This window comes from Cebus imitator, unplaced genomic scaffold (assembly GCF_001604975.1).
Source record: "Cebus imitator isolate Cc_AM_T3 unplaced genomic scaffold, Cebus_imitator-1.0 Scaffold109, whole genome shotgun sequence".
Classification (NCBI taxonomy): domain Eukaryota; kingdom Metazoa; phylum Chordata; class Mammalia; order Primates; family Cebidae; genus Cebus; species Cebus imitator.
The window spans coordinates 1,878,101-1,889,333 of NW_016107424.1; the positions used below are offsets into that span (position 1 = coordinate 1,878,101).

The 11,233-nt window shown below is 36.3% G+C and overlaps 1 protein-coding gene across 2 annotated transcripts in view; it reads left to right on the top strand.

The window, feature by feature from the left end:
- SLC26A7 (solute carrier family 26 member 7) overlaps positions 1-10,073 on the top strand; it is a 174,972-nt gene extending 164,899 nt beyond the window's left edge. For both annotated transcript variants that reach the window (XM_017538069.2, XM_017538068.2), the window contains exons 16-19: positions 1,205-1,305; positions 5,446-5,500; positions 5,585-5,688; positions 7,003-10,073. In XM_017538069.2, the coding sequence (XP_017393558.1) occupies positions 1,205-1,305; positions 5,446-5,500; positions 5,585-5,688; positions 7,003-7,038 (296 nt within the window). In that variant the 3' untranslated portion in view covers positions 7,039-10,073. The remainder of the gene's footprint in view (positions 1-1,204; positions 1,306-5,445; positions 5,501-5,584; positions 5,689-7,002) is intronic.
- Positions 10,074-11,233: the final 1,160 nt, after the last annotated feature.

Sequence of the window (11,233 nt, forward strand, 5' to 3'; positions counted from 1 at the left end):
CCCAGGCTGGAATGCGGTGGTGTGATCTCTGCTCACTGCAACCTCCGCCTCCCAGGTTCAAGTGATTCTCCTGCCTCAGCCTCCCAAGTAGCTGGGACTACAGGCTCACTCCACCATGCCCAGCTAATTTTTGTATTTTTAGTAGAGATGGGGTTTCATCATGTTAGCCAGGATGGTCTCGATCTCCTGACCTTGTGATCTGTGGCATGGCCTCCCAAAGTGCTGGGATTACAGACATGGACCACCATGCCCAGCCCAGCAGGACTTTTTAAAATGCTGTTTCCCTCCTATTTTCTTCCAAATTGAGAACCAACCATAGTCCTACTTTTATGTAGCCACTGTACAGAAAAATCTTCAACATTTTAAATGGCAACACTGTTGATATTAAGAATTTAGTTTTTCAGAGACTTTCATAATAGTTAATGAATTTGAGTTTACTTGATAGACCTTGCCTATAATGGCGGGGGAGTCCACAGATCTGGTCTGCACTACTCAGAGGGACCCCAAATGTGGTTTGTCCTTGTTAAGAAATAGGTCATATCATGCAAGGAGATCATGGCACCAGGAATGTCAATCAAAAAGAGGTCATGAAGTCCTAACTAAAATCTTGTTGTTTTCATCAGGTAAATTCAGAGGCTGATTTACTATGAACTGAATGAAGCTTAATTTTCAGGGTCCCTCATACAGATCCCTTCCAGGGCTGTGGGAAAAGCCCTAGCAATAGAGGTGTTTTTTTTTTTTTTTTTTGAAGTATTAATTCCAAAATTGTATAGGCTCCCGGCACCACCAAACAGGGCTCTGCTCTGGGCATACCTATCACGGACACTGTGATATTGTGGAAAACATACTATTCAGAATGTCTAGAGACTTTGCTTTTTGTCTATGTTTAGTACTATCTTGCCAGATATCCTTTCAAAAGCATTTAAATTTGCTGAACCTCAGTTTGTCCACATATGAAATCATGCTGGTAATTAACCTATTTTGTCTTCTTCTTTGAGTCATGTCATAGCCACCGAAATTGCATTCAAGTAATACAAAATCAGAGAGTTCAGAAATAATAATTTACTAAAAAGTGTAAAAATTAAATGTGTTCAGAATTAGTGTTGTTAAACATGAGGTCACTGTTACCCTCCCACCAGTCAACAAATCAGCAGCAGAAATCTCTTAGAATTCTCCCTAACTCGAGTCTCTGTTTCTCCTACAGAAGAAGCTTTACAGTCCTGCCCTAATGAGAAGTATTCTTTAATCCTGGATTGCAGTGGATTTACCTTTTTTGACTATTCTGGAGTCTCCATGCTTGTTGAGGTATTTACGGAGCTTGTCTTTCTAACTGTTCCTTCCCTTCTGTTCAGTAACAGGGGTTTTCACCAGTTTCTCTCTCAACTGCAGAGTCTTGAGCCTGCTTATTGCAATACTCACCTCACCCCATTATTTGCAAAGGACATAGAACTTTATGCCTCCCAGCACTGTAGATTTGTTTTCAGGAGATCCTATTCAGCTCCTAGTTGTATGTATGTTTGAGGGTCAGAGATAAGGATATCTGCATGGGGTAGTCAGAGACAACAGAGCATAGACTTGAGATACAGGGAGCATAGGATCTCCTAGGCATCAACTTACCAGGATTCTAGAAAGGAAAAAGCCCCTCTAGAGCACAGGCTGCATAAGCCTTGGTGATGGCAGGAGATTTTGTCTCACATCACAGTTGGGTGCAGTTCGGCCTAATACCATTCCTGGTCTCACACACAGAGCCCAATGCAGGGGCTTTTCTCTGTTCTCTCAGGCAATGGTGTCTCTTTTTCTACCCTATGATCTCCATGTGGTCTCCATATTCCAGGTATGCAAAAAAATAAAACTATTTATCGCTTTAAAATTGACATAGCTTAGAAACCCCATTTCCACAGATGTAAGAACACCTAATTTTGCCCATTCACAGAAAACTCAGATACTTCCAAGATTTTTTTCTCCTCCTTTTTTTTTTTTTTTGAAGTAAATACTAAGTAAAAAGAGAATTCACCTCCTTTCTGATTTGCTTTTGTTCTTTCCCCCAGTGCCCTGATTGGTGGTGCTGGGTTGCCTTGAGGGTGGGGCAGCGTCTGTTCCTGGGTTTCGTCAGTCCTCTGCCTGCTTCTGAGCATTTGAATTGGCTCACCTCGTCTTCAGGTGTTTACTTCTGAGAAGTTTTCTTACTCAGGCCACCTAGAGCCTCCCTGTGTGGCTTGACATTGAGTCAAATACTTAATTTAAACCTTCTGGAAATTTCTGGAGCTGTTTCCTCACCCATTGATCTCTCCCTGAACTCTGGTTCTGTCTTTGCAGCTCAAGGAAGCTGCATTTTTCTTGGGTCCCCATCGTCATGCCAGGGCCCAGAAACTGCTTTGTGGCAGACTGCCACGATCAGAGGGCTCACCCCATTTTTTCTCCCTTTCTCAGGAAACACAGAACAGGGTTTCCTGAGAAACGGTGTTTAGACAATCGGGCAGGTGCTGATTGTCTAAACACTGTTGTTGTATATTTTTGTCCAGTTGTGCACTTCTTTGTGGAGATGGGATAGTCTTACATTAGTTACATTACATATCATGATCAGAAAGTGGAAACTAGACATTGACTTTTTAAGAGTTGAGATCAGTATCCTTGAAAAGATCTCATGTTATGGATTTGGATTGTTTTCTTGTGTGGCATACCTTGTGTCTCTATTCATTTTTATCTCAAATTTACTTCGAAATGTCCAGCCCTTCAAACTCAAGATAGTACAAAGGTCAACATTAGTGTTGCTCTCCTATGAAGATAGGAGTGGGAGTGTGTGGAGGGGAATTGCATAGTATGTGGGAATCTCAGCACAGTCCCAGCTGCATCATACTAGCTGAGGTGTGGGGGAAATCAACTCACTTGTCTGGATCTCAGTTTATTTTGTAAAAATGAGGCAGCAATTTTGTTTCTGAATTAGCAGATATTTCAAAAATAAATAAATTGTTTAAAACAATTGAAGTTTAAGTATCAGAGGCCTGAAATCTAGTGGCTATTTTTAGCAAGTTGCTCTTTTCCCCTATGTAATATGTTTTTATTTTCTTGTGATTCACTATAAAACCTTTGCACAACCGGACATAGGATTCAACCTGAATACTTCATATATTCTTCCGACTGAACCTAAATTGTAAACACGCGGTTCCTCTTCACAGGAGGGCTTCTTGTATTTGGCATTTTTATTTACTCTGTGTTGCTAAAATCTAAGAGTCTCTCAAAATTGTGTGTTTAAGGCTCTTCTGGTTGCTCATTGAAAATGCAGTCTTCTGGGTCCTGAGTCTGATCTAGGAGCTTAATTTTAAACGCCCATAGGTGATTCTGATGCAGGGGATTCAGGGATCCTATTTTGAGAAACATTAGACTAGGAGTGTGTGTGTGTGTGTGTGTGTGTGTGTGTGTGTGTGTTTAACTGAGAAAGGCCAGTATGTATGGTTTTTGCTCAATTGCATTTTAGATTGGTTTCTGAAATTAATTAGCTTCCTTCTGTTTATATTACAAACAGGACTTAGGGTTAATAAAGAAAGAAGGAGAAATGGTTACCTACTCCCACTGGGTTTAGGATCCATGGATGACAATTCAGAGAAATTCAAACAATCTGGGTGCTGGACAGTTTGAAAAAAGGCTTATTTTTTATCGTTCATCTTAGTGGTTTTAAAGATCTATACACTGGAACAACAGGATCAGTCAACTGATGCAATTTATTTTTAAAGTGGCATAAAATGACATTCCCTTAGCCAGGTGTTTTTTTTTATCTATGTATATAAAACCAGCAGTTTTCCCTTTTAAATTTCCTTATTATTCCTTTTTTCTTTATTTTATTTAGTTTTGATTTCCTGCTATTTTTCCTTGAGGTGAGTTGATGAACATAGTATGATCTATGTTAAAAACATAGTCTTTAAAGAGAAACTAAGGCTGGATCCAAATATCATCCATAGACTAGTTCTGTGATCTCGGCTTAAATATTTATTTGCTTTTCTGTGAACTGGAAGTAGAAATACCGACTTCATCAAGTTGTTGTGAAACTTTAAAATGATGTATTGCATATAAAGCACCTAAGAAAGAGTCTAGCAGTTATTAAGAACTCAATAATGCTAGTTTCTATTATTTTTTTCTCATATTAAAAATGTCATTCCTTAAAGTATAAATAATATCATTGCAGCTAATATTATTTCTTAGTTCCAGCCACCCTGGAAGAAGGTTCAGAGTGAAGAGCCACAGAGACTCCTCAGCTCTGCATGGCTTCATACTTTCTAACAACACTCCCTTGATTGTTTTCTTAGTTGCTTTAGCATAAGGAACATTCTCATGGGAGTTGTAGGTTGAAGGAAGTAGGGTGACTTCTCTTTATTCCTTTACTCGGGACACTGGAGAGGTCAGTGAACTGGAGATTATATTTATCAGCATCAAGAAACCACCCATAGCAATGTGTTTATGTTTCACTGAGCTTAAGAAAATGTCAAACACTGGGAGGTCACCTTGAATTAATCATTTTAACTTACAAAAATGGGAGCCATTTATTCAATGGCAAAGATGCAGTCCATGTTTTTTGTTATTTGTTTTCTCATTTATGCTCAGTAATATATCTCCTATTATTTCACAATTCTTATCACATAGAAAGAACTTCTTACTGCTGGAATAATATGAATGAAATTTTGAATGTATAATGCAGACTATTAGAATGTATTGTAAATGCAGCTTTCTATACTTTATGTGTAAGATACATCACTATTATATAGCGAAATCTCTGGTAACTAAAATGGCTAAACTTACTTTTACTGAAGTTCATAAACTGACTCTGATTTGGGTGAATTTAAGATCAGAGCCTTTAATAAGTGGTTTCTACTTGAGATTTGCTAGGACTTAAAAGAGGCAAACTTTTAAAAGAGGCCAAACAAATGAGTTAGAATCTCTCATCTTGCATTCCTTTTAAAATGGAAGTTGGGTAGTCAAACTTGGTTTGGATTATGGTGAAGTTCTCAATTTGCCATTCATGCACAGGGTTTGTAGAGCCCATGAATATGCCTAAATTATTGCAGAATATTAAAGTAAGCGGTAAGTCAGCAGCTTTCCTCACTTTCACAAATGGGTTATTGTCTTCTAATAAAAGGTTGAGAACAATCTTATATCATTCTTATAGGACAGGAAAGGCAATGTTTTTACTTTTATTAAATGATGTGGAAACGGTAAGCGGTCAAATTTAGTTGCAATAAAGGCAGATGCCCTGCTGTATTAATCTTAGTCTTTTAGGTGCTTGGCAGATTATGCCTGACTGTGTAACAATGCCTCCCTCTGGTGGTTTGACTTCATAAACACTGGCTTTTTTTTTTCTTTTTCAAAAAAGTTTGATTTCTTCTGAAGCCCATCTTATTCCCTCCTGCTGGGTATTCTGAATTAATTGTGGGTATCCTATTTTAATTCTTCCAGGTTTACATGGACTGTAAAGGCAGGAATGTGGATGTATTGTTGGCCCATTGTACGGGTAAGAGAATGTCCCTGGCTAAATGTGAATGTGATTCTTCTGCTCTTCCACATGTATTCTTATATCACCTGTGCTTTCTTGTAGCTTCCTTGATAAAAGCAATGAAGTATTATGGAAACTTAGACTCAGAGAAACCAATTTTTTTTGAATCAGTATCTGCTGCAATAAGTCATATACATGCAAATAAGGTGAGTTGATCAAGATGGCCTGAAGGGGTTATAAGAAAATTCAGAATGTAGAATCGAGGCTTTGCATTTTAACTTACTACTCCATTGGCATCTAAAATTTATTAACACCCCACCCCCAACCTCAGACTTTCTATTAGAAGTAAAAGGATGTTTCCATTCCTTTTTTAGGCCAGTTATGAACTGTTGTTTAATAATTTGGATCTTCTGGCCGGGCGCGGTGGCTCACTTCTGTAATCCTAGCACTTTGGGAGGCCAAGGCAGGCAGATCATGAGGTCAAGAGATCGAGACCATCCTGGCCAACATGATAAAACCCCATCTCTACACAAAAATTAGGTGGGCGTGATGGCGCACACCTGTAGTTCCAGCTACTCAGGAGGCTGAGGCAGGAGAATCGTTTGAACTCAGGAGGCAAAGGTTGCAGTGAGCCAAGATCGCACCACTGCACTCCAGCCTGGCAACAGAGTGAGACTCCATCTCAAAAAATACATATAATAATTTGGATCTTCCAACAATGTCACTGCTCTGAGGATTGCAAACTGCTATTAATTGCAAACTGCTTGCTTGTAAAATAAATGCTTCTTTCAGGATCTACTGTCCTGGGGATTTGAATCTACCTCTCTCAAACATGAAATCTCTAAATACTCTAAATATGGCCTTTTAAGTTTTTTCTGCTCTGATATCTTGCTTCTAAGCTTATATTGCAATCTTTGAAAATATTTGCAGAGTCTAGCGCTCAACACAATCTGAAGTTATCTTACAAATGCTGGGCTTATGGTTTAGTTTTACAGTTGTTCTTAGAGTTTTGATTTCCTGCTATTTTTCCTTGAGGTTTGAATTGGTTTGCCTTTCCTTATCCCTAGAACACCATTTGGTGTCTCGCAGAGTCCTCCCTATTATATATGATCAGAACAATATATATTTACAAAAAATAATCGCAGCACTATTATTAGTATATCTAATATATATTGAATGCTCTCACAGTATTCCAGGAATATTCTAAAATTTTTACTAACTTGTTTAACTGAATTTGCTATGACCTTATGAGGTAGATACAATGATTTAACCCATTTTTAGAAACAAGGAAACTGACCAAGGAAATTACACTGTCTATAAGTGGTAGAGCTGGTTGCGAAGTCTGACGTTTGACTTTGAACCTGGAGCTTTGAACTGCCCTACTGTGATGCCTCATAAAATGTTCATTTTTTTTTAGCTTAACTGGACAGCTTGCTTCGGTTACTACTGTTCTTTTACTATGGTACCAACTTGAGAGTTGAGTAAGTAGCACATACTTATTTTTTCCTCTTCTGTTTCAGAATTTGAGCAAATTCAATGATCACAGTGAAGTCTGAGACCCTTTTGTCGCAGTGTGACTCTTGTCTTTAGCAACTGCCTGAAGAGGCCATATGCTGGCATTTTGCACAACGTTTTTGTTGTTTGGATCCTACAGATGACCTCAGCTACAATAAGTATGATGTGACTTAGTAAGTGCATGACCGTTGGAAAGAACTGCCAACATTTTTTCTCATTTTTGTTAGTAAAAGATTCACTTAATTATTTTATATAAAAATCACTATACCTCTAGTTTTAGTGTATTGAATGGTAAACATGGTTTTATTTCCTTTTATCACAATATTTTGTGTTGTTTTATTTCTATTGTGATGTAAGTTGGTGTTTAAAATTGAGAAATACTTTTATCATAAGCAAATTGGAACATTTACAAGCCATTTGTAAAATTTTAAGATAATCTGTAACTAATACATAAAAACAATTTAGCAAATATGCTATTTCCCCACAACTTTTCTCTGTATAGGCCACTGAAATATCAATAAGGCTAGATATTACTTTGTACAGTAAGATATGAAATTCACAAAAAGTAAAGCAAACTAAACAAATGAAAAACTGGAAATAATTTGTTTCCATATCCTTCTACACATTTATTCCTGAAGTATTCAGGAATGTTTTTGTGATCAAAAGACCAAGTTCTTGATGTTGGTCTGTTTTGCATGAATATTGGAAATGCTAGGGTTTTCAGACCCAATAGCTCTAATTTTAACATTTCTACCCAATAAGAGGGTCTGTTTTCCACTGAAGTTTTGTTAGAGAAAAAGAAAATGAAAATTACACATTTTATAATTTTTCAAAAACATAATTTTTAGATCAGAAAATATCACTAGCAGAATAGCTTTGTGCTATTCCAGTATAAGATGAACTGTAATAGTTTTTGACTTTCTTATTTCAGAGATAGTCAATATAATATGTTTATCTATATCCATATGGATGGATAGATATGTAGATCTTCATAGAATTTTTTCTTTTGTTAGAGGAGAGCTTGATGTGATTATCTGCAAACCCACCAAACCAAAAGAGTAATTGACAAACACCATAGGCTAGGGTGAACTGTATGTTATTGTTTTCATGCTTGTACATATACTTTCAATCACATACAAGTACATAGATTTTCACATTTTAATTTAGTAAAATGATTTACCTCAGAAATAATTCTCACCTTCAAAGATAGGCATAGACACATAATTATGCTTAAGTTTTAATAGCATTTTAACTGCTAAAAATTACCAGAGCAAGAAAAAGCTAGGTACTTTAAAGGGAGTTTGAGAAACAGATTGAAAATAAAATTAAAAGACCAGCCATTTAGGAGCTTTCTCTGGCATCCATAAAAGTAAATTCTAGTGCCTGCCAAGTGATGGATTAAAACGGTCTCTAGCAAATGTGTGGTAAACATTCATATGGCCCTTAATTTTAACATTAAATCCTAGGTAAGGCAATGTAGTAAAATGAAAGAGAATTAATAGAGATTTCAAATTCTTATAACACATCCAACCATTCCAATTTTGATCGAAATGAACTATAAAGAATAGTCTTTGTCCATATGGTAGCCTCGGTCTCTTTATCACTAACTTGGATTGAAATCAGTGAAGTCAACTCATATTCCCATGAAACACTCTTCCAGGGAAAAGCAGAAGTAATAATTGGAAGTGAAGTTTCATAAGAGAAAATAATTTTATTCTGTTTTGTCCAGTTAAATTAGTCCAATGGTGGATGGTAATATTTATCATCTCTAATCCATTGGTCACTAGCAGAGAAGCATGAGTCAAGGAAAGTTAAAAAATATATATTTTGATGTGTATAAATTGTTATTTTGCTATGCAACTCCTATAATTGAATTTATATAATGCAGGTATTTTCTCATTTGTTAGAGATTATGGATCAGGTCTGACATTAAAATCATAGTTAATCGATGGATGATTTTTATGGTTTGTTTATAAAACGGACACAGTATTGTCGGAGCAGTTGCATTTGAATGCATTTCTGAGTTTACATAGAAGTTCAGTGGATAAAACTTTAAACCCCATAACTTGGGTGTCAAATGTTAATGCTGTATTCAAAGAAAGACCAAACCATGTACCTTATGAAGACCTTTGTTTTAAGACTTTCAAACACTAAGGCTACAATGACTGTTAACCTGGAAAAAGTCTCTGGTATTGAGTTCTGAGAGTTTAAGAGCAAAACATGAATTTAGACACACAAGATTCTTAAATGCAAATGTTTATTTTGAAGCAGGCATTGACAACACAAAAACTGAATAATGGTCTTGATGCTGGACTGTTTCTAGAATCACACTGAATTATTTTTATGAGATCCCCTTATTTCTATATATGACAAATTACTTCCATGATACTTATTATGGTAAAATAAAATTGGAAAAAATTAAAACTGACCTATAAGAGTATTAAGGACCTAACTGAGTGACAAATATAAATTAAGCATAAAATATGTAACAAGGAAAAGACTGTTAACATTACATTTATGCAAATTAAATGCCCTTAAATTTCACCATTTGTCTTTCATTTTAAAGGTTATTTGCCCCCGATTATATGATTCAAGTGTTAGAAGATTTAGCTTGAACTACTTTGCAGTAATTTATTTGACAGATCTCTATTCCATAAATGTGTAATGTAATGAGGAAAGAGATCTTTCTTTTTTAATGAAAACATTAATGTGTTAATACCCTGTATGGATAATGTTTGACATTTAGTGGTTGCCAAAATATATTAGTATATTGTTGAACATACATTATGCGTTAGAAATGCACCTTCTGTATTCTGTGGGATGATAATCTAATTCAATATAGAATATGCTATTTGGCAATGAGTTTGTGGTCAGATTTCAAATAGGGAGTTAAGTGGTACTTTCACAATCCAAAGATTTTTAGTTAAAAATTATGTAGTCTAATATGCTGCACTTATTTTTTATATTTTTCAATGCATTTAATTATCTTTTTTTATAATTCTTTGTACTAACTCAGCATGTAACAACTACAATTTACATGGAAATAAATCGAAATATGATAACTATTATGCTTAAATGGATTTGTGTCTATTATTTCAGAGTATTTACTCTCCTGCAAAGCAAGTAATACATACTGTTTCTGGGAATGACCACAGAGTATTGTGTTGAATATTCCTGGAAATATCCATTATTCTTGGCAATTTATTCTTACAAAATTTCAACCTAGGACTGTAAGGTATGGTGCCTTAATTTATGGACTGCTGATAAAAATACTTTTTGCTACAAAACTACATTTACACATCCTCTTTTACCAGGTTTACATCCTTTGCATTATCATTTTAATTAATATATACATTTTATTTTTTTAAATTTGTTTTGGCTCTTCATTATATACTGTTGTTTATTTGCCTTTCCTGACTTCCTAGGCTAAGTTCAATGTTCTTCATTATAGTAAAGGCTATCGGCCGGGCGCGGTGGCTCAAGCCTGTAATCCCAGCACTTTGGGAGGCCGAGGCGGGTGGATCACGAGGTCAAGACATCGAGACCATCCTGGTCAACATGGTGAAACCCCGTCTCTACTAAAAATACAAAAAATTAGCTGGGCATGGTGGTGCGTGCCTGTAATCCCAGCTACTCAGGAGGCTGAGGCAGGAGAATTGCCTGAACCCAGGAGGCGGAGGTTGCGGTGAGCCGAGATCGCGCCATTGCACTCCAGTCTGGGTAACGTGAGTGAAACTCCGTCTCAAAAAAAAAAACAAAAAAAAACAAACAAACAAAAACACTAATTCTGTGAATCAGGGCCTGACACTTATGGCCTCATTTACCCTAAATTACCTCCTTATAAGTCCTATCTCCAAATATTAGTCACATTGGAGATTAGGCCTTCAACATATGAATTTTGCAGGGACACAATTTAGCCAATTGCAGGGAGTTATGCATTTTCTAGACTTTTAACGATTTTCTCTTTTTTTCAATCTGAAAACCAGGCTTACTAGAATTGTATTTTCATTTACTGTATGTCATGTTTTTATATTAAAAACATAATAATTGATCATGAACTGTCTGGTTAAAACATTCTGCCGCTAGAGACAGTAGGTTAGCAGAGACTTAACTAGTCATACCTGGCTACTCAGATGAGGTTATGGCCATGAAACAGAGTAACGTGGTCAGGAATGGGTTTGCAACATGCCAACTGTGATTCAGAAGCTGAAGCATATGATATTCTGGTGATGGTTA